Genomic DNA, 24,852 nt, shown 5'->3' with positions numbered 1-24,852 from the left:
TAAACAGCCAAGGTGAGGGTAGACTTCCCACCCCACTGATATGACTTTACCATGGTGCTTTCTGTGGCCAATGGACAGAAATGACACTGTTAGTTTGAATCTCATCCTTAAGAAGTAGTGTTTCTGCTCATCACTCTGGGGTGGTTCAGCTCCAGCATAAAAAGTATACAAAAGATGAGTGCTGCCTTTCAGCATGGGTCCCAGAGCAAGATACAACCTTCAGTCATGAACCTGAACTGCAGAGTGGGTGGAAGCTACCCCAATCTATAGCTGTGCAGCCCAAAGCAGAGTCACTCCAGCCAACCCACACACCCAAGGCAAGAAATAAACCCTTACTGAGGTATGCCCTAAGAAACTGTGATTCATCACATAGCATCACTGCCAAAAGAGCTGGCTGGCATACATTCCTAATTTATTTTGTTCAGCTAACATATCTTAATATTAAACCAGACAAAAACAGTACAATAAAGGAAAGCTACAAGCTAATACCACTTATAAACACCAATGGAAAATTCTATAAAAAAAAATTTTAGTAAACTGAAGTAGAAATGTATCTTTTTAAAAAATATCTTTTTAGTTGTAGATGGACACAATGCCTTATTTACGTATTTATTTATTTATTTATGTAATGTGGTGCTGAGGATCAAACCCAGTGCTTCATGCATGCTAACCAAGGGCTTTACCACTGAGTCACAACTCCAGCCCAGAAATGTATTTTTTAAAGTAATTTATCATGACAAAGTATTTTTCTCAAAAATTTAAGATTAATGGCCATCACCAAATGTAAAAAAGGCATTTTTAAAAAATGTAAGCAAACAAGGAAAGAAACATTCTTCACTTGATACAAAGCTTAAAAAATAAAAAACATCATTTATCATACTTAGTATGAAATGTTGAAGTATTCTCTTTAGGATGAAGAGAAAGTTAAGGATATATGTTATCACTACTCCTATTTGGCTCAATCCTGGAAGTCCTCATGGATAACAATGAAATAAAACTATAAAGACTGGAAAAGTAACGTGTAAAGCTATTATTTTCGGTAGATCATCATTATCTACAACTCCCTCTAAATCTCTTCTCCAAAGTTACTAAGTTTTATTAAATTAAAAAGTAATATCCAAAAGCCAACTGAATTCCTATATATTAGCAAACTAGTAGGAATGTTTGTTTTTAAAGGATATTACTTGAATTCCCTAAGAATAAATCTAATGAAGGTTGTACAAATTCTTTATATTAAAAAAACCTTATTGAAAAACATTAAAGAAGTCCTAAGTTAATAGTGCAATATACCATGTTCTAGAATAGTAAAACTCAACATCATAAAAATGTCAATTTCCCCAAATTGATCTACAGATTTAATGTAATTTTAATCAAAATTTCAATAAGCTTGCAGAATTTCACAAGCAAATTTATACGGACAATAAATGTGCCCCAAAGAGCTACCACTCTTGAAGAACGACAATGACATAAGGGAACTTTCTTGACCAGTTATTAAGACTGGTGATGAAATTACAGTAATTAAGAAAGGATGATGTGGGCACAGGGACAGGCAGATGGACCAATTAAAAAATAAAGCCCCCAGAAACAAATAAAGCCCCCAGGTAGGTCTATAGAGAAATGCACAAAGAAATACTTGGCAGTTTGCTCTGATATGAATTATGTCCTTCAATTGTTACGGTGATATTGTCAGGATTCATCATTCCCATTTACTAATAGAGACGAGAAGACTTCATGAGGTGAAGTCACAACTGCCCAAAATTATAGATTCAGGAATGGTCATTACTAGAATTCAGTCCTAAGTTTAATAACCTCAAATATGCTGGTCTTTTTCAACATGTGCTATGTTCTTTTGCTTTTGTTTTTGTTTTTGCTTTTTTGGTTGTTTTTTGTTTGTTTTTGTTTGTTTTGTTTTGTTTGTACCAGGGATTGAACTTCAGGGGCACTCAACCACTGAGCCACAGCCTCAGCCCTATTTTATATTTTATTTAGAGACAGGGTCTCACTGAGTTGCTTAGTGCCTCGCTTTTGCTGAGGCTGGCTTTGAACTCATGATCCTCCTGCCTCAGCCTCCTGAGCCACTGGGATTACAGGCATGTGCCACTGAGCCCAGCTCTGCTATGTTTTGAAGAACAGTTAGTAAATAAAGCAAGACATAGGGCCTGTGTGCTAAGGATGACCAACAGTAGCCCCCAAAACATTCAATAAAGATCTTAGCAGAATATCAGGCAGAACCCAGTACATGCAAGCAAAATATCATAACAACTACTGTAAAAGGGGTCAAGAAAAAAAAATGTTCTTCTTATAATATTGTTCTTGAGTAACACCATGGATCCACTTAACTGAGAAAGGTATACTGCATATCCTCAGGAGTTAAGAGTCATGTCACCAAAAGTGTCAGGCTGATTCATATGGGTCACAACTGGAAATAAAACAATCTTCTACATATTTAATTAGAAGATGAATACTCTCAATAGAAAAATAAATTATATTCAAAACCCTAAAAAACTACAGAGACCAAAACTCTGTCTCCATGTAGATATATGGTCATCAGGTAAAGCCATATTTACCCTCTATATATGCAAGAAATGGAGAGGATTTAAAGTCAACAACAGAAATGCTATTCTTTTAAAGAACTATAACAGAGGGTAAATTAAGAACACCAAATTTGTAAATCAATGGATGTGTAACTGATGTGAATCTGCAATCTGTGTATGGGGTGAAGGTGGGAGTTCATAACCCGCTAGAATCAAAGTGTGGAATATGATATGTCAAGAAATTTGTAATGTTTTGAACAACCCACAATAAAAAATTAAAAAAAAAAAAAAAAAAAAAAAAAAAAAAAAAAAAAACACCATGTCCCATAAAGTTTGTTTCCAAAGAGCCATAACTCTCTCCTTGGGCTCTCAAATACTTAGTTTAGTTATGTGAAATTCCTATTAAAATGTTTTATGTTCTCAGCTCACTTAATAGCTTGATTTTTCTAGTAGTTTGTTTATGCCTAGCTTCTGTGAATACAGAGAGAATTATGCTTTAAATAAAAATGAAATACAAGAAAAATGGCATTTTAAAGAATGGAAATCAAATTAAAATCTAAATTGCAAATCATCTAACATGTATAAAAAAAGCTAAATTAGAACTGCAAGAAAAGCTGAAAGGGAATATATTTTTAAGGGTCATAAACCAAACGATAATATTAATTGTAATAAGAAGGCTTATTTAAATGAAAAGTCCAAAACTAAGGATTTTATAAGCAATGGTCCTAATTTATATGCTTAACATGCTAACATTTGTTACTTTCTCTTACACAGCTAACCAATTAGGGTATATTTCTAAAGAACCAATTTTATTTGTTGGCAATTATTTGTTATCTTAGCTATAATTCTGCAGCTTTTCAAGCAACAAATGAATGTCTTACATCTGGAGAAGAAAACACAAAAAGTGAAGATCTGATGTTTGAATACCTGCAATTACTGGTATGTTACATTCTAATTAAGATAATTAGCCTTGAAAACATTCTCCCAATGACTGTCAACACTGGTGTCAATTTAGTGGCAGTTAATGACATGTGTAACAAAGATCTGCTATTCTTACCACTTAAAAATTAAAAAAAAAAAAACTTTTCCAAAAAAGAAAAGAGAGGTAGTCTCACTGAATATTCAAAACTCTTTTTAATCAATAAAGCTATACTTGGGAAGTTTAAAAGGTGGCCCCATAGCTTATTTCAGAGGTTTACAAAATGGAGCATGGAGACCACAACAACATACTTAACTGAAATTTAGGGGAAAAACATTAGAACTTCAGTTTCCACTTTTTAGTCTCCTTTTGTTGTTGTTGTTGTCATTGGTTTTAGAGCATTTTATAAGTTGATTCTCAAGCAGAAATATGGCTGATATGCACCAGGGCTGATGTGGTTAAAATACTTCCGTATAGCTTGTCAAACAGCTATGGTCTCAAACACTCCAAGTAAACTCTATCTCCCTCATCACTTAACCCACGACTCTACAGCCCTCTCCAGACATGGCAGCTAAATGGTTGACATTTAGCAAACTTCATTGCCTCTAGGTTTCTCTTAAAACCCTACAGTAAATGCCTCCCTGGTGGTCTTAAGTGGAGATTCACAGGAATGTTAAAATGTTCTTTAAAACATCTGTCTGTACATAAAAAAAAAAATCATTTTGAAATACATCCTTATGTTAGGGATGTATACTCAAAAATGCTTTGTTGATAGGGTGATCCACCAAAAAATGTTAGAGGCCTCAGGCAACCTCTGTGTTATACCTGGGAAAACGATAGCAAAATTTGGCAATGGGGAGGGCGAACAAGATGAAAATATTAGCAATATTTTCTGTAAAAATTATGTTAATAAAGATCCAAATATACAGGCAGTGTGGTAAGTGGTGTATAAAATGTCAGTGCAAAAGAAAGCAAGACTTCTGTACAAGTCATATTTTTGATACAAAAAGATTCATGAAGACTAGCACTCTGGTAAGTCTTTTGTGTCATCCAATGGAAGGAAGGAGGTGAATGAAGTTGGGTTTCTTTCTTTTATTTATCCTGGTCACCTTTTTATTTTCTTAATGGTTTCATTCCTTACACATATTAAGAATGTCACATTATCCTTTCTGATTTCACACAAGTTTACACCCTATAAATTATCCTGTGGAAAACATGATATGCCAGCAGTCATCTGAATCATGGAGAAGCTGACTTTACAATGCCAACTCTGTCACTTCTTAAAACCATAAACTTCAGATATACATTTAATAAAACTTAAATACCCTGATTTTATAAATTAGTCCCTCTTATCCATGATGGTAATAAATAACAGTTAAAATGTTTTATACTATTCTTAGGCTTCCAAGAAGACATCCTTACATGTATGTTCTCACTTGACTCTAGAAACAACTATACACAATAGGTATTATTAATATTCTCATTGTTCAGAGGTTCCAGAAGGTTAAACTTCTTGGTCAAGGTCATTCATCTAGCAAGTGCTACAGTCAAGATTCCAACCCAGGAGCCAGACTCTGGAGCTCACACTACTCTAAACTGCCTACAGTAATTAAATTCTAAATCAAGTGTTTTTAAAAATGATCATAATTTAGGTAAGGGCAACTGCAGAGCATGATCTCTCCAGGCAAGGGGAAAAGGGTGGCCCAAGGTCTATTCTATCATAAAATTCTCCAATTCAAGGATTCATTTTCAAAAGCAAGGCTCTCAAAGGTCAATTAAAACATATACAGGTGCAATGAGCACAGTCAACTGTTAAGTCCATGATATTTTAACTAGTGTTATTTCTAAGAGCCTCTCAAAAAATATCCTAGACTCACACCTTCAGCAAGTAAGTTCATTTTCCTGGCTCTTTAGGAAACCAGGACAACTGGGAATGACGAAGAAAGGGGAGAAAACAAGTCCAATATAACCATATAATAAATGCTTTGCTTCAGAAATGTTCAATTGGAAGTTGCAAATGCAGCTTGGTCGTAGAGCACTTGCCTACCATGGCCATGTCCAATCTCCAACATGGCCACTCCCCCAAAAAATCAAATCAGATATGCACAACTCAAAAGGTGGTAATGAAATTAGGATTGGTATAAGAATGGGTAAGGCCAGGGAAGAAGCAATACATGAGCTACAGTGCAGAATGGTAGTGACCCAAGAGAGGACAGTTCCATAGAAAAGTACTTTCCTTCCAGAATAAGGAAGGACCTAAGAAGAATTTAATATCCCCTTGTGAATGCCAGGGGGATCAGAATGGCCAAAGTTACTCTGCAAAATTTAGACACATTTAAAAATGAAAACCCTTGATCTTCCATCAAATGAATCTGTCAAGAGGATGAATGTTTTCGAGAAAATGGGGAAAAATTAATTTCTTAAAGTTTTGGTAGCTACTTTGTGATTGCAATTTTGTAAACAGGAGGGACAACTTAATATATCATTATCACATTATTTATCAGGCTAAAACTGATTTTAAAAAACTGCATGTTGTCTAGGAACCAAAAAATGTCTTATATTTATACAAACCAACAAGAAATAAACATACCTAAATAAGCACCATATAATCAAAGCAGGAGCAACTATTCTCAAAGGAAAACAAGTTGATTTGATGAAATAAAGAGATATTTCTAGAAGAGACATGACTTCTTGCCAAAAGAATGATATAATGTATACCCATTTTCTTTTCTTTTCTTTTTTGTCCTGGGGATTGAACCCAGGGGCACTCAACCTCTGAGCCACATCCCCAGCCATTTTTTATATTTTATTTAAAGACAGGGTCTTGCTGAGTAGCTTAGGGTCTCATTAAGTTGCTGAGGCTGGCTTTGAATTTGAGATTCTCCTGCCTCAGCCTCCTGAAATGTTGGGATTATAGGTGTGCACCACTGCACTTGGTTGTATACCCATTTTCTTAAGAAGATATATAAAACCATGACACATTAGAGCCCAGATATTTCTTTTTGCACAATTCTACAGTGGATACAATAATGTAGTATCTTCAATTTTCAAGACTATTCATCAGTCAGAGAACAATTCAAGTTTTAGTTAAAGATCATCTTAGATGGAAAGAAAGGTTCAAAGAAAAATTGGTAAAAGGAATATGGAAGGAAAAGTCAGGACTCTATAAAGAAACAAACTGGCAGAAACAGGAAGGCTGGGAATGATGATCATTTCTAACATGAGGTTTTTAGCAAAACTTGAACCATCAAAACTTGAATCTTTACTGTTACTTTCCCCCTGCTACTTAGCATCTATGGTTTAAAATGTTAAAAAGAACCAAGGAAGCTGAGGCTGAAGACAGATCAATGGTAGAGTGTTTGTCTAGCATACATGAGATCCTGGGTTCAATCCCCAGCACCACACACATACACTCAAAAGGAAGATGATGTGCCCTGAATAATAAAAGAATTGATCACAAAGAGCTAAGCTAAGTTTTATAAACTATTCCATGCTTCACATAAAGGCAGATTAATACAGCATGAGATCGGAAAAAAAGTCTTCTCATAATCCAGTAGGCCATTACTAACAATTAGCTATTGAATCTAATAAAAATGCAAGTCTATTTCCTTTTTACTAAAACACCTGAAGACACCATGTTGTCCACCTTAGATATTTTCCTAAATACAAAGCAATCATCTGAGTGGGTGGCTGAAGACTCCTATTCCCCTCATATAAACACCCTTCTTAGTAGGAGATATCTATGTTGGCGGTGGTATTCCAGGGTTCTGATCAAGCCAGAAATCACCACCACTGATAATCCAGGAGCCTCTGAATATTCATGTGTTGTTTTGTCTTCCTGACTATCCCAGAAGCATCATGTAAGAAAATACACCATTGTTGCCCAGACTTTCCACCCCTCTAACTAACTCATTCCACTTGGTACACAGCTCCTCTGCGCACAGAAGCTTGCCTAAGTTCCACTCAGTTTTTAAAACTCAAGTAGAGTTGCAAAGCTTTTCCAGAGACTGCAGCCCAAATCATTCCTCTGCTTCCACAGATCCTCCCTGATGTAAACCATCCAGCATGCTGTTATCTTCCACTGTTTGATTTCTCAGGAGTCTTTTTTTTTTTTTCAACCAGGTTTATAAGCGCCTCAAAAGCAAGACCATGTGCTACATCTTTTCTATCAAGGTTTTAATACTAGTTGTATAATAGGGACTCCATTAATAGTCAATTAACTGAAAAATGAGCACGGTGGGGAATACACTGATTTGGAAGCCAACACCAGATTGATGCTTCAGGTGCCAACAAACCAGGAATAAGCATAATTACCAATACTTCCCATTGCAGTAGTCACAAAAGTGTGCTTAGAGAAACACACGCAGGAAAGTTATTGAAATATGTTGCTCTTCCAGAGCCAAAACATTCAGGAATTTCCTAAGAAGTCTATGAAGTAAAATAATAATTTTTCATTTTTCTAAAGTCAGGAAATGTTATATTTTAATACCTTTCCTCCTACACACCACTGTCTAATTACTTTTAGTTTCTTGTTCTGCATGTCAGGGTTGTTTTGCGAGCAAAAGGCAGAAGCTGAAATTTTACCATGGGGGCAAAGGACACCAAAAAAGGACAAGCTGTGCCATCCCAGGAGATTCCAAGTGGTACCTGTCCACCACTGCATCTCCATGTTGGCCATCACTGCTTTGACACCTTTATCTTAATCATCTCCACATACAACAGAAGCCAATGAAATCCCTGTTAGACTGAGCATTTAACTAGGCTCCGCTCCAGGAAACAGCACACTAGGAGCTTTGGAAAATACTGAAATTTAGAATTAAAACCTTTTCAACATTCACTAAAAAAGAACCATCTTCTAAGTACTAACTACTTAACAGGCACTGTTTTTGATGCCGAAGATAGTCAGAAGTAAGACTTCTGAGACACAAGCGATTTACTACCTATGGACATCTCTTTAGTGCGGCAAGTAAGTGGACTGGCACCTAGAGAGGTGCATCACTTAAATGTGTAACAAATGAAAACTAAGCCTTAACATACACATCCACATATGTAGTATTGCTGTTATAAATTGGATTTGCTTCCTTTTGTAATGGTAAGCAATGAAAAAGAGGGCATGCATTGCTAGTCTTTAAATCACACAGAATATGTAAGGGCACCATTTACCACACTGACTTTCTCAAACGCTCTTGACAATAAAATTCCACCTGACTGGTCTGTCCAAGCACACTCTTTCAGGAAGCTTCTCCATCCTTCCCTGGAAGTATAACACACATGTGAGGTAATGAACACTTTCTCATCTTCACAAAACAAAAAGAAGACTAAGCAAGGAGTTTTAAGTGTCTACTCTTGGTGGAATTTCATCATCTTAGGAAAAAAAAAATCTCCCCAAAATACACAGTTTCTTCATTCATTCATAGACTGAATCACAGTGTCCCTCCTTTGTTGTTTGTTAATTATCCTCTGAGCACACAGGCATGTTTAGCTAAGAATGCACACTTTAAGCATCTCTTTATAGAGGCAGTAGTTGGATTATAGCAAGGATTTTATAGTACACTTTTAAGCTGACCGTTGATTTACAGACTCATGTTAAACCAGCTACTCCATAGATGGGCCCAGGTGAGCCCATAATGAGATTTATCTTTGTGGATTAGGCCTGACCTATAATAATCTGCTCAGGGCTCCCTATTGCTATTTCAGCACTGAGTTATGAAAATTCATCCCTTCACTCTAAACAGAGCCTAGCTCAGAGGGTAATAACTATGAGATGTATTACTCCTGGAATACAAGCACTCCTGAGACTCTGATTATAATGTCCACAGCTGAAGGCACTATTTCACAATTGAGATTACTACTTTCCAGATGAAAAAAATTCTGAACTCTGGAATAATGCCTTCAGCAACACACACTGTAATCACACTCGTCAGTACCTTTATCCCAAGAGCAATACAGGTTACCAACAGTTGGTGTGGTAAGCTGATTTAGGGAATGGAAGGCAGACAATATAAGAGGAAGCACAGATAACCCTAATTTCATGTTTGTGTTGCCTTATCTGCTGGCTTTAGTGTAGGAGTTCAACATGCCCCATAACTATATCAACTTCATGAAAGCATAGATTTCAAAAAGCAATTATTCTTCAACAAACAAACCAGAAAAGTTTTTGTGTTGTTTTGTTTTTGAAGAAGACAATATTAAGCTGCACTTTATTGTAAATAGAAATATGGATTTGAACAGCATTCCTAGGAGCAATTTAGCAAAGGCTGTGGAGAACTTCAACAACACTTGTATTTTTTGTCCCACTAATCCCATGTAAAAATCTACCCTAATTAAATAATAATTAGAGGTGAACAAGAACTTATTAAAAAGTCTGCTCATCACCATTATTTGTGATAGGAAAAACTCAGAAATAATCTAAAGAGAGAAATAGTTTAATAAATTATTAACTATTTATTAAAATATGACAAACCTATACATTGGAATATTATCCAGCCTTTAAATTGAGTCATAATGGTCACGGAGAAATGCAAATTCATAGATATATTCTGTAACTTTTGTTAAGCAATTTATCCAAGGGCATTCAACTGTTCCTACATCAATATTTAACAGATACTCTCTTGGAGTCAACTAATTGGACTTCGGAACAGGTTTTTGTTTTTGAGCTATAAGGCTAATGAAGTATTGATATAATATTAAATGACTGCAAATAAAGTCTGTGCCCTAAATAAATGCTGACATTATGTCTCCACATTCTGAATGAATTAAAAAGGAAAAATACACTTTTGCATATGTTTAGTGAATTTTCCCTGACTCCTCATAATGCATTTTTGCAAATGGAAAAGATGAATATTCATCAAGGCTCTTTGAATATATTACAGTTTAAATAGTTTGGTTTTAATATTTATAGTGCATCATGAAATATAATTTTTCCATTAAAAGAAATGGATACGATGTCAAAAGACAGCCACTGAAGAAAAAGAAAATTATACCACTAAACCTAATATTTAAAAGTTTAAAAACTGTATTTCAAAGCACCTTTCCTGTTCAAAAGTTTTGTGTTCTCCAAAGATATCTTCCAGTTTGTTCAGTCGGCCAATTTTGAGCAAAGACAAGGGACAAAGGAACAACAAGCCAGTCCCTCATCATGCAAGGAAGTACAGAAAGGTTAAATTCCCACCTCAAATCCAATCAATGGAGGGAAAAGTACATGTTTTCCTCCCCTCTGATAATACCATGTCAGCTAAGCCTAGCTCACAACCTTCAAGAAACATTCTTCCTACCAATCCCAGGGACACTGATGGCTGCACTTACCGAGTGATAGGCATGGTATAAAGTGCTGTATTGGTGTCATGACCTTATAACCTCATGAGGCTATGACAACCATGAGCTCCTTTCACCAAGGGATAAACTGAGGCTCACATGATTAGCCCTGAGACTAATAAATGGTAGGTAGAATCTGAAGTTGATCTCTAGCATCCCATGCTCTTAATCCCTCTGCTTCCCCCAGCCTTACTCTCATTTTTTTATTATTTATTTTTTAGGTGTAGTTGGACACAATGCCTTTATTTAATTTATTTATTTTTACGCGGTGCTGAGGATCAAACCCAGGGCCTTGCACATGTTAGGTGAGCGCTCTACTGCTGAGCTACAACTCCAGCCCTCATTTTCCAACCAAACAATTACAGCTTAATTCCTAAATACAGTTTCCATAGTTAGCTTCTCCTTAGCTTGAACAACAGCTTCTCAGTTAACCATATAACATAAACCAAAAAATATTTATCACAGATTAAAAGCAAAAAAAAAAAAAAAAAAAAAAAAAAAAAAAAAAAAACAGAACCAGTTCCAGGGCATTGGAAATTACTGAAAAGAAATATATTTATTTATAAGTTCATCAAGTTCAATGAGCATCTACCATGAACCCACACAATTCTAGGCACCATAGAAATAACTGGGAAAATAGAAAAAAAAAATCTCTCTTCTTCATGAAACTTATATCAGAGTAGAAAAAGATATATAGTTGGTCCTTCTTATCCATGAGTTCTGCATCCTTGAATGCAACCAAACACAGAAAAAAACATTTGAAAATAGTACGGCCATACTACACATGTACAGTCTTTTTCTCTAAACTATATTGAGTAACAACTATTTACCTAGCATTTACGTTGCTTTTAGGCACTGTCATTAATGTAGAGATGCTTTAAAGAATGTGAGAGCATTGCATAGGCTATATGCAACTACCACCTGCATTTTATATAAGGGACTTCAGCATACTCCAATTTTAGTATTCAAGCAGTATCCAGGGAAATAGTCCTGCATGGACACTGAGGGACGATTGTAAATAAAATAAGCAAATATTGGATACATTTGAAGGTGGCATGAAGAAAAATGAGGGAATGAAATGTACAGCAAGTGATCTTGAGAACAGTTTCAAACACATGGTCAAAGAAGACCTCAGTGAGCTGGAATGTGGATGTGACCTTTCCACAAAAGAAATGTATAAGACACATGATTCAAATCAAACAAAATTGGAGAAAAATAACTGGAAACTAATTTTCACAGACTTTCTGCCATCCATTATTCCAAAGCATAAATGTGGTGGATATTTCTTATCATGGCCACACATACCATTTATTAGCTCCAGTCATCAGGGCTTACAACCTTATTTTCCTACCAAGAAATAAAGTTACCCCTGGTCCTGCTTTTGCCTCCTAAAATTTCCATCTTTCTTTCCAGAAAGCAGCATCTGTACAAATCCCACTGCTTCTGACGACTATGACTTCTTTGATAAACTACCCATGTGTGTGGGGAGGGACAGAAAGATGGAGGAAGCAAATGGGAAAATGAGTTTTCCTCTCTTCAGATTAATGTATATGAAGTATACATCTGACACTTCATCAGCACTCCCGGCTGGTGTCCCAGCAGGCGGACACTGGCTGAGCATGTATTCTGCCAGCTACCAGGCTACTCAGGATGAATTGGCAACATGCCATTTATCTGAAATGCCCAATGTGTCTGGAAGAGGGAACACAACTAGATTTAGCATTGCCAAGGAAAACTAGATACTTCAGGCTAGGAATTAATCTCCTCCTTGAGAAGGTAGTTAGCATTACCTTCAAGTTTGCCTATGGCATTTAAATCACTATAGGTCATACATTTACTAAAATTCATATGTACCAAACCACAAAGCCTTCATTTATATCTTACTAACATATTAATACCTATCAGATGGAGGGTCTACACTTTTCTGAAATGTTGTTGCAGTAGAGCATGGAATTCTGTTATATCAAGAGTAATGCTGTCACCCAGACATAAGCCATCTTGATGCCTTACTTTTCTAATTCTTCCACACTTGGACATGCATTTTGCTCCAACTTATTCAATAAATTGACAAAATATTTAAACCAATATGACTATAATCATGATTGCCAAAAAGCAGATTAATGAAACTTCCTTAAATATGGACAAATATAAGCTCTTCACAATTTGGTTTCCATATATATATAATTTTTTTGAGCAGCTGATGGGGAATTAAATGGGATTTGGCCTATCACATGGTCTTTAGGGTTAATGGTAATTGTAAGATGCACAATGAAGAGTAAACCAGAGAGGTTTTAGATGGATGGTCTCACCAAACCCCCCATTTAGGCACACCACCACTCTCACCTTGAAACTAAAGGAATCTGTCACTTTTCCAGTAATGATTATCCATTTCTTCAATATTATTTACTGAATACCTCCTATGTGCAAGACACTGTACTAAGAGCAGTGGTGAACAGAAAAATAATCAGGTAAGAATTCTGCCCGCAAGGAGCTTGCAGTCTAGCAGGGACATATCAGTCATACACACAAAGGACAAAGAGGTATACCATGATAAATGCTAAGGGAATCAAGGAGAGAAGGTGACTTATAGCTCTAAGATGGGGCTACTGGGTAGGAACAGTGGCCAAGAGGACTGGATCAGTCAGTAGGGCATGTTCTACTGTGCAATGCACCTCCACAAAATTCAGCTTCCTTGTAAGACAAGGTGAAGAGGGGGAGAAGAAAAACAAGAGAGTTCTAAAATATATCAATATCCACCTCTTCAGCATCACTTTCTAGCAAATCTATTAGTTGTAATCTGCAGACATAATTTGGACATACTTCAATTCAAACATGGTAGAAATGTGAAGCAGATAAAACTTGATGTCCTTTTAGACATGTGGTCCTAACAGCTCAAAAGTCCATTAGTTTGTACCTGAGTGACAAATATTTAAACATCATGGTGACGCACTGAAACATCACACCAGAAGACAAGGAAATCAAGATGGTGCTCAGCTGGGAGCTCTCCTCTGACTGCTGCTGCCCTTATACAATAGTAGGTTGGGAGGGAAAGAGTTTTCCAATAGACTACAATTAGGAATTAAAGAATCCTCTGAAGGGAAAGATATGAGGAGGGTTAAATGTTCAATCTTCACTATCTATCAATAAATGCTAATTATATTCTGACTTCTGTGCCCAGATTTATTAACAACATGATAACAGACATATTAATATTCCTAGCATTTGGACTTGTTACATGCCAGTTAACTATTTAAAAGTTGTTCTATGTGATATTTCAGCATTTTCTTCAGTGCAACAAAAGCAAACACTATAAACATAAAACTTGCAGTTGTAACAGCTAATAATTTAAGACATTCTTTGATAACAAAGTCATCTGACAAATTGCAAGCAATGCTCTTTTATGCTTCCTAATAATAGTTCATATTTTTGTATCCTATTCCCAAATATCTTAGGTTGCCTGACATGCATTTTAACAATGATTAAATCAGCTTCTGTATCTGGGTATGTGACAACTACTATCAGGTACTAAGATACAATACTTGGTGACAGTGCTGTTTTAATCAGAATGATTTACTTGGCAATAAGCCTAAAAGATAACTATTTGTGTTAAAAGACAACTATTTGTGTTAAGCATAGTGTTGTAGTGGCTGAAAAACACATCTGTCAAAAAAGACAAATCATGAATTATAAGGTATTTTCCTACTAAATTCTTACAGTCAACTAAGCTTTTAACAAAATTCCCTAAGGAGGAAAAAGTCACTTTGGTCAGGGGGAGGGGATAGTGGAAAATGCTTTATCTACATCACTTTAACTGTATCTTTAAAAATAAGCCCAAGGGTTGGGAATGCAGCTCAATGGTACATTATTTGCCAAGTCCTGGCTTCAGTCCCCAGTACCATGGGGAAAGAAAAAAGTCTCATCAGGAAAAAGATGACTTTTGGCTTAAGGATAATTGTTAATTTTGAAGTCACAAAATATCCTAAAAGAAATATTTCTCTGGAGATAATTATTCCATAATTCAGAATATTAATTATTCTGAGAGTAGAATCAGAGAAGTTCAGAATTGAAAGGGACTTAATAGACTGTTTAATACATCTTTTCATCTTGCAGTTACAGATGAGGTGATAAAATTTGAGAAACTAGGGACTGAGACTGTGGCTCAGTGGCAGAGCGCTTGCCTAGCATGTGTGAGGCACTGGGTTCGATCCTCAGCACCACATAAAAATAAAGTAAAGGTATTGTATCCATCTACAACTAAAAAAAAAAATTCTTTAAAAAATTTGAGAAACTAAGTGACTTGCCTACATTTATACAATTACTTAATAGAAGAAGCAGCACTAGAGCCTGGATCTAAATCAAATCTCAGAGCTGGGTATGATGGCACACATCTATAATCCCAGCAGCTCCCAATTCTCCTGCAGAGGCAGGAGAACTGCAAATTCAAAGTCAGCCTCAGCAATATAGTGAGGCCCTAAGCAATTTATCAAGATCCTGTCTTAAAATTAAAAAGTAAAAAGGGGTTGGGCATATGGCTCAGTGGTTAAGCATCCCTGAGTTTAATCCCTGATACCAAAAAAAAAAAAAAAACCCTAAGTCAAACCTCAGTATATTATTGTAAGATTATCAAATATCCAGTATAATTTAATATCAATAAATAAAATATATATCATTTATAATAATACATATTATTATATATTTTATTATAAAATACATATTCTTTATAATAATAAAAATCAGTAAAAGATGTTTAAAAATCTATTTCCATGCCATACAACTCTACCACCAATGTAAAAACTAACTTACTTGTACATTTTTCTAAGCTGAGAAGAAGCTTCAGGTGGAGAAGGATGCCCACTAAACACAACAACAAAAAATCTAATAAGCATATGTTTAAAAATGAAGGTCTATATTTGGAGAAGAAAAGGAAAGTGCAAGTTCATGTTGCTAACAAATATTCATTCCATGTGCCAACTGGTAAATATGAAGAGTCCTGGTATGGGAAAAGCGAACTCCTCCCCCCTGTCCCCATGCTGAGATTGGAATATAAGTTAAGCAAGTACTTTACCGCTGAGCTACACTCCTAGCCCACACCATTTTAAATCATCCTAGAAAAGAATGATCCTAGCAAGAATCACTAACAGATGGTAAATGTAGGGGAAATATTTTATGAGAAGCATGTTTGCATGCCTTGAAAGTATCTCCCCACAGATTGCTTATAGATTATGAGGGGGGAAAGACATAACTACAGTGGAAAAATTGGGCAACACCTTGACTGAATGATCAAAATTAACATCATAGTGAGGGACAGATGGACATGATGCCCTGAGGACACAACCAATGCCTGATTCTGGTCTGAAATGCTAAAACCTGAATCTCACCATGGGAAACAACAGAGAAATGTAATATAAGGAATGTTCCATTAAAAAAAAAATTCTACAAAAATGTCTATGTCAGAAAAGACAAAGGGGCTGGGATTGTAGCTCAGTGGTAGAACACTTTCTTAGCATGTGTGAGGCACTGGATTCAATCCTCAGCTCCACTTAAAAATAAATAAATAAAAGAGGTTAAAAAAAAGAAAAGAAAGAAAAGAAAAGAAAAAAGAAATGCTTTCAACAACTTAAAAAAAAAAAAAAGAAAGGCAAGACAAAGTATATGGAAAACATCCCAGATTAAAGAACACTAAAGAGGTAGGCAATTAAATACAACACATAACCACAAGTTGGATCCTACACTAGAGGAGGAAAAATGTTATAATGGACATGATTGAGTACATTGATTAAATTGAAATAAAGATGACAGTAGATAATAGGATTGTGTTGGCCACAAATTTACTCAAGTTGATAACTGAGAGAACAAACAGCTGTAATATAGATAACCAAAAATAAATTTCAAAAGTATATGAATGTGCATATACATATGTATACACACATACATACAGATATGTATTTATATACACAGAGAAAACACTTAACAGAGCAAATCAAGATGTTATTTAATTGAATCTAGATTTAGAATAAACTGGAGCTCTGTGTTTTTATCTTATCCTTATAATCTTTCTCTAAGTTTGAAATCAAAAATTTTTTAAGATATAAAAAGCCTACAAACATTTCCATTTTTGGGGGAGTACAGGTGGTAAATGGTTGCAAGTGGAAATACTCCACATGTGGAGGGGTGGCGGTAAAAATCAGCACACTGAAAGCAAGGTATTTCACATTGCCACATCTGTACATAGTGCTACATGAGTGTAAGTTTGTACCAAATTAAACTCAACAAACCTAAGTACACCAGGCAGGAGATGGGTTGGACCACCTGGACCCACCAATGGGAACACTCACCAGGCTGGCAGTGAGCGAGGGCGCCGACTGCCCCAGGGTCTGGCTGCGCATGCGCACGAGGTTGGATGTCTCTGCTGAGGCTGGCCACGCCTGGCCAGCCACTGCATTTGGAAGGAGGTATCGTCCTGTTGGGGTTTAAAAAAAGAAAAAGAAAAAGAAAAAAAAAAAAAAAGATAATGTAAGTCACAGGCAGACCACAATAGTTCTATGACAGAGTTGGGTGTCTTCCTATCCGTCTTCTCTTTTACTTCTGCCATAATGGGTTACATTATGCTGTTAACAATCAGAGAAAAACTGTTTCAAGTCAAGAGATCGCGAGCGTGTTCTGACCCTGACTTTCCACAGAGACCCAAGCAAATCTCTTGATCTCCTGCACAAGTAGCTTCATCAGGGTAGGATGAAGTGGTTTTTCCCATCTGCATATTCCATTGGAATGTGTTGAGAATATACGTTAATACGAAAAGTGTTCCCTGCATCATGGAAATAAATGCATGCGTTTATAAATGTTATTTGAAAAACTCTAATGCAGAAAGAGTAGTGATCTAGGAATCAACTGAAAAAGAGTCTACACAGTGCAGATCATGACGGACAAAAGGAAGGGGTGGAATTCTTTCAAGGTGAAGTGGGGCTGATGCCCCTTTTCTCAGCTTCTCTCTCTGAAGCGCTGGTGACCATCCAACCATGTCTGCAGCATACATAATGGTACCCATTTGCATAAATCAGGACATCAATGTCAGTCTAGGTTCACTGAGCAATTTCCATCAACCTTGAACTCTAATATACACAGTGTATGCTTTTAAAAGTCAAATAGCTGAACCAATTCACATTGTTACTTCCTTGGTACAGGAATTAGACAAGCATTGATATATATATATAAGAAATGAGGTTTTTGACTTCAGAAAAGTTAGGGTGGCCACGATCATTCACATAGTAATGAAGCTCAGTATAAACAGTCCCTGTCTGATTTTCATCTGCTTTGCTCCAATACTAGCACATGACTTGGCCACCACTTATTGAATGATGACAGGGTGAGTGAGCATTTTCTTCCCAGAAAACATAGGGACAATGAAAAGATGGACTCTCCTTGGAGGGCCAGATTTGTGAGGACTCCAGCTTTATTTCAGTAGCATCTGTTCCTTCTTTTTCCCTTATGTATGCACCCAACAAGCACATCCCACTGGTTAATAACTATTATAATATATTAATTATCAACAATATCAAAACACAGGAACTTGGAGCATCTCCCATCCATTGCCCAGTTAAGTGATCTAATGATTTATTCAACCCACATGCTTTCAGAAATTTATATTTTAAATACAAAAGGAAAATGACATTTTGTCAAAATCGATCTTTCATTCTCTTATTACACAGTGAAATTACAGGCTCTAGATAAACACGAGACCTGCTTTTGAGATTTTTCCCTATAGCTGAACAACATTGGGGGAGGAAGTTAATCAACCTCTCTTTGCCTTTTTTTTTTTCACCTCTAAAATGGAGATGATAGAATCAACTACATAGAATTGTTTAAAGGATTGTGTGAGTAAAGCACTAGTAGATGTTAGTTATTTAGTCAAGATGAAAAGCATCTATTCTGATTAGGCTATGTTTCTTTTAATTCAAAAGTAGAAAATGTTGCAAACAGAGAGAAGAGATATGATAAATGGTGGTATAAAGGTATGTTAAGAATTGTATGCAAAAAAAATAAGAGAGCTCATGTATAATGGCATAACTTGGTGTGAACATACTTTATATACAGAGTTAAAAAAATTTGTGCTGTGAATGGATAATTATGAATGTAATGCACTCCACTATTGTCATCTATATAAGAAATAAATAAAAAGAAAGAAGAAAAAAAGCAAAAAAAAATAAAATAAAATACTTTTTTAAAAAAGTAGAAAATGTACAAATATACAAAAAAAAAAAAAAGTCACCTAGAATCACACCAATAAAAATGACTATGGACATGTCCATGATTTTCCTTCAGACTTTCTTTCTACAACCTACATTTTCTTACAAAAATAGTATCACATTGATTTTTATCACCTGCTCCCTGCCATCCACGCATAAAAGATTATGACCTTTTCCAAGCAAATAAACACAGCAACTGTCAATTAATTGGAACATGAACACTGTCATTGAAAACTCAAATATAATTAATTACCCTCTGTGATTCTGATCACGGTCTCAAAGACATTCAGACATACTTTGTTGAAGGGAATTTAAAATATAAAATCCAGAATTTTTATTTTTCCCTAGCCTTATTTTGAAATGTGAACTAAAAGCTGGACTAAGAGGGTTTTGAGAAAATTTTCCTTTTTAGGCTTCAAAGCAAGACACTTAGGGCAGCAAAACCAGACTGAATTTAGGAAAGCAGAATTAGTATGACTTGAACAAATGGTTTCTTTAATAATTCTATCTGAAAGACCTCACTTGTTAAAAATATATCAACCTATTCAGTAAACTGAATGTACAGATTTGGGGGGAGGGAGGTCCGTCCTGGGTCTCTTCCTATGTCTTTGATCTTATATTTCTTTTGTTTGTGTTTTGGAGAGAGACGTGAAAGGGTACAGAAGCTACATGATGTCAACATTTAAATGACAGAGAATCCTCGCTGGCCTTACATTCATTCTGCCCCATATACTTTCTTTTTAAGAAAACTAATGGTAGGTGCAAAAACATCTGGAGAATCTAGTATAATTAGAGAAAAATTTAAAGGGCAAATATTTTATTTCATGGAAAATGTATACAAATTAGTCTCTCTCTCTCTTTTTTTCCTTTTAGTAGTACCTAAAGAAATTTAACAAATATTAAGCTTTGATGAAACTGGCTAGTAGCTATATGCAGTTATATTTATTCCCTATTTTTTACTGTATATGATATTTTACAATATTACTTTTAATAGTTCTTATCAAAAAATGTGTTCTATACTCTCACATGTTAAACTACCCAGGAACACTGGCAGTCCCTAAAGCCCAAGTGATGATGGGGACACTCTAAGGGTCCTGGTTGGCAAAGCAAGAAGTCAACGGAGAGGTCTGAGACAGGTAGTGGGAAAGAAGGAACCATACAGAACCTCCTCATCACCAAGACCAGCTCCTGGATAATCCTCAGTGCAGTACAGTCATGTGTTAGGATCCTGAGTGACTGAGACTAGGCGTAGCCCAGCAGGATGTAAACCTCTGGACAGAATCCAGAACCAGCACCCTGAGCACAATAAAGGGACCCAGGCCCAGACCCTTTCTCTCTGTATACTTTGAGTCACATTTTGAATACTTCCATTTTGTTAAATCTCACAGGTTGTTTCAAGGTAAGTCAGCACACTGGAACCAAACTGGTAAACCCGTAACAAGATTTGCATGCTATCTTGTCCTCCTCTGGAATTACTGTTGAATTTAACATAATCATGTATGTCTTACTTGTTGCTAGCTCATGTGTAAATCCAATCTTGGTAATTAACAAAAGGAATGCCTTCAATTCCTTTGTTAGCTTAACAGAGCCTAACCCAAAAGATGACACTTTGACATTCAAAAACAGTTCTAGCCTTAACCACAGGACAGAAAGGCCCTTGCCAGTAATAGTAAAAATTAATTGCTCTAGTTTTACATGACTTTAAAGTCAGACTGCTGATTTCCAATTCTGTACCACACAGATAATTCCATTTCTATGTCCCAAATTTCTCCAAGCCTTAGGTTCTTCAGCTGTAAAACTTGCACAAAACAACATGACTGTTGGAAAGTCTAAGATAGAAAATATATTCAAAAATTAATGCAATCAAAGAAACTTTAAAAATAAAAAGTGCAAAGAACTACCCAACATACATGGAATTACAAAGAAAGGAAGAAATAAAGTCTTGTTAAGACAGTGGAAAAAATAAAAATAAATTAGGAAGCATTTATATACATATACAATGAAATGTTTATAGACGTATAATGGATAAAATTTTAGATACTATTGTTTGTACATAGATTTTTGTCCTAAGCAATCTTATGAATGTTACAAATTGGAGGGTCTGTTAATACATCACATGGGACATTTCATTCCTGCCTGGACCCCCATTAGTGTTAATAGGAAAAAGAGGACAACAGATGGATTTAAGGCAGTCATTAGAAGGCACTAACACACTGCCATAGTTGGTAGTGATTGCATCAAACTTTATATAAATTCACTTTCTGATGACTACCAAGAGCCTCTAGAAAGTGTGTTGCTGCTATATTCATGCATCATTTGCTGCCTACAATTTAAGAAAATTAGCATCTGTCAATGGCATTATTCAGCTGCACAGGGCCGAAATTAATGGATAATACCATTTCCAATTTGTCGTATGAGAGGTGAGCTTGCCTAGCAATCTGGTTGCTCTGTTTTAATACCGAATTGAGCTGCTTGTTCCAAATGGAACTTTGATCAGCTCTGTGCTCTTTAGAAACACGTTTCTAAAATCCTGCCATGCTCATTAACATATATTAAATATTTTCTACATAGTACTATAACTAGAAATTTAGAGGCAATAAAGAGAAATCTGTTTTAAAGCTAGAATCAGTCAACCAGACTAATGTAAGAAACTATAAGGTTTCAAACACAGAGATATAGATTGTTAGAACTTTTTAAACTGATTATTGTGACTTCACAGAATGAGAGTGGGAAGTCTTGCAGCTTTCTCTGGTTATATAGTAAGAATAGATTATTCAGTCTAAAGGCAGATTGTGCCTTGGTTCTATCTAGGCTATATATCACCTCTCCTTGAATGTGCTTTCCTTTATTTCCATCCTGAATTCCAAGAAAACTAGAAGCAGGAACTTCATAAATGCAAGCTTTCAGATGAGATACATGCTTTCAAAGCACCCCAAAGGTACAACTGTCCCTAGGAAATAGGAAAACACCAAGTCAGCAATAACTTTCACAGAATGGTCATATAAAGAATTAAATATAGCCGCTGGAGATCTACTTTATCATTGGGGAATAATGGCACCTGACTAGATTTGAAAGCTTCCATTTAAAAAGCTCTGTGTCACCTGAAGTGCACAGATTGAGTAATCAGCCCGCCATCTTACATTTGGGGTTATTTCTCTTAGACTACAAGCAGGACATCAAAGAGAAAATAAAACCAAATAACTATATATATAAAAAAAAGAATTGTTTTGATATGACTTTTTGTGATCAGTTATACATAAGAACTCTGAAATGCTTTGTTCACTCCTCTAAGATACCAACCAGGAAAAGAGGAAAACTAAGGTAGCAATGCATTGCTCCCAGGGGTTTGGGAAGGTAAGGGAGCCATATAAGGATATTAGAGAGAATGAGAGTAGCATTACAGAGGCTAAAGGGCTAGAAACAAAAAGAGCAATGGTAAGCTGCCACTGCATTGGTGCCATGAGCAGGCAAATGGGGCCACATGCTCTGTTGGAAGACCTTATTTCTCAGCCTATATCTTTATAGATTTACAGGTTTTGGCTAGAAGCCCACTGCTTCTTCGGGATCTACTGCTCAACTCTCATAACAGCTCCCAGAAAGTTCACCCTCCATTACACTGGAAAGAAAAAGTGAAACTGGCTTCAAAAAGATATTTGTATACCCATGTTCATAGTGGTACTATTCACAATAGACCAAAGGTACCAATAATCCAAATGTCCATTGGTGAATAAATGGGTCAACAAAACATAGTGTACACCTACATAGTACATACACACACACACACACACACACTCCTTAGTGTTATAGCCAAAACCACTATGCCATATAGAGGAAATAATAATGGGATCTTTTTTTGTCAAAAGAAGGTTTCCACATTTATCTACATAGACACCTACTATCACAAATTACACTTAATAACTTAAGTCCTTCAAATCATTTGCAAGTCAGGGGAACTGAATTTTTAAAGAACCCTCCAAACTTTAGAAATAAAAAAAGGATAAAGACCACGATAAGTCACTGGCTGAATCTGGGCAGAACCCATGACTCAGCAGCCAGTGCCCTAAGGTGTACTCCATCATCGTCCAGAGACTCTTCTTCTATGCCCCATTGCTCACTCCTAAACATTTGTTCCCGGTCGTCATGACTCTAGTCCTCGCAGGCAATTATAGCCTCCTTTATTCATCTTCAGTGGTGCTAGTACAACACAGGGACATGGTTCCTTTCATCTTCCTGCTCACATGGGTGACTGCCTTCCAATTTCTTGTCCCACTGTGAAAGAATGCCTGTACCTAGACAACATCAGCAGTGCTGCTAAATCATTCTTCTTAATGGCATAAATAAATATAATTTGAGAAACCAACAGACCTGTGACCAGAGAGTGCTGAAGTTCACTGACTCCTATATTGAGCTGCTGTTCTAGCCTTTAAAAAGAATGCAGTGTGTTTTCTCATGCAAGAAGTCCAAAGCAGGGTCTTGACCCTGAGTCCTTAAAGGCAGCACTACACAACTACACACTGATCAGTGATCTCCAGTTGACAAAGCAACTAGAAGCTGAGCAGGAAAGCGTGCATGTCTTGGGAGGTTGATATCAGAGCAGGGATTGCCAATGGGGCATCAAGGTCTCCATCAAATTACCTATTTTGCTATCAGATTCAAATCCAGAGATACCCAGTCCACTTTTTAGAATATTATCACCACCATTCTACATTTAACATAGAATGAATGTCAAAGCAACATAACTAACTATAAGAGCCCGGCGACAAAGCTAGAGGCATGCTTTGAAATGAAGCTTGGAGTAAGGGAAGCAGGCATCAGAAGTTAACAGCTTCTCTTGGGCAAGCCCAGACAGACTGGGTACATGACAAATGTTTTAAGGAGTCACTGAAGCCCCAGTCCATGCTGTGAGAGAGCTGGGAACTTTTGAAAAATAACAGAACACACATGTCTACAATACAGAAATCAGAGCCTTTAGACAAACCATGAGGTTATGGAGCAGAATCTTAAGCTGCCGCTGCCACTGTCAATCATAGCTGTGGTTTTAAATCAAAAATAACTTCTGGTGTGGGCAATATGGCAAGGTGATTCAAGGCTGCAGGGGTTCCTTTACCCTCGATCCCAAATAGCCACCCTGATACCCTCACCATTTTATGATAAAAGGACAAAAATGCCAACCCAGTATATTTCTAAATGGAAACAATTCAAAGTCATACAGAGATATTTGGCCTTTCTTTTTTCCTTACTTTCCCTTAATTTTTCTTAATGTGGTATTTCTTCTCTTTTGCCATGATAGACTCTCAAATTCTAGTTAGGACAGATATTAGGATCAAATCAGTTAATACATGTTGATAGAGCTTGGTCAGCTGAAATGCTTCCTTTTATTTTTTTCTTTTATTAAGTGTATGTATTTTTTCCGTATTTTTAATTAGTGCATTGTAAATGTACATAATGGTGAGATTCACTTACATATTCATATATGCACACAATATAACAATATAATTTGGCCAATATCATTCTGAGGATCTCCCCTTTCCCTCCCCACCTCCCTTGCTCTGGTCCCTTCCCTCTATTGATATCCCTTTCATTTTCCTTAGATTCCCCTCCCCACAGCAGCCGTAACACTTGTGTTATGACACTCCCTTTTCAGTGTACCAACACCCAGAAAATTCTCCCATTCTGCTTCTGCAATGATACCCAGCCCTGATCACCCATTTCCCATTGCAACTAGACCACCAAGGCAGTCTCCCGTCATGTGGTGGTTTTCTGGATTAAAAAATTTTATTGAAAAAATAATGATTTGACCCAAAACTCTAGTTACACAGACCAAAGGCAAGTGACAATGTGA

General features: G+C 36.3%; 1 protein-coding gene across 7 annotated transcripts in view; it reads right to left on the bottom strand.

Moving 5' to 3' along the window:
* The window catches only part of Mast4 (microtubule associated serine/threonine kinase family member 4), a 565,691-nt gene that overhangs the window by 352,282 nt on the left and 188,557 nt on the right, over positions 1–24,852 (bottom strand). For all 7 annotated transcript variants that reach the window (XM_058583078.1, XM_058583079.1, XM_046456189.2 and 4 more), the window contains exon 3: positions 17,103–17,227. In XM_058583078.1, coding sequence (XP_058439061.1) covers positions 17,103–17,227 — 125 coding nt within the window. The remainder of the gene's footprint in view (positions 1–17,102; positions 17,228–24,852) is intronic.

The sequence above is a fragment of the Marmota monax genome, unplaced genomic scaffold, assembly GCF_021218885.2.
Source record: "Marmota monax isolate L192 unplaced genomic scaffold, Marmota_monax_Labrador192_F-V1.1 WCK01_AAM20220418_F8-fsc00130, whole genome shotgun sequence".
In the NCBI taxonomy this organism is placed as follows: domain Eukaryota; kingdom Metazoa; phylum Chordata; class Mammalia; order Rodentia; family Sciuridae; genus Marmota; species Marmota monax.
Note: the sequence above shows the minus strand (reverse complement) of the source record. Positions and strands in the feature narration are given on the sequence as shown.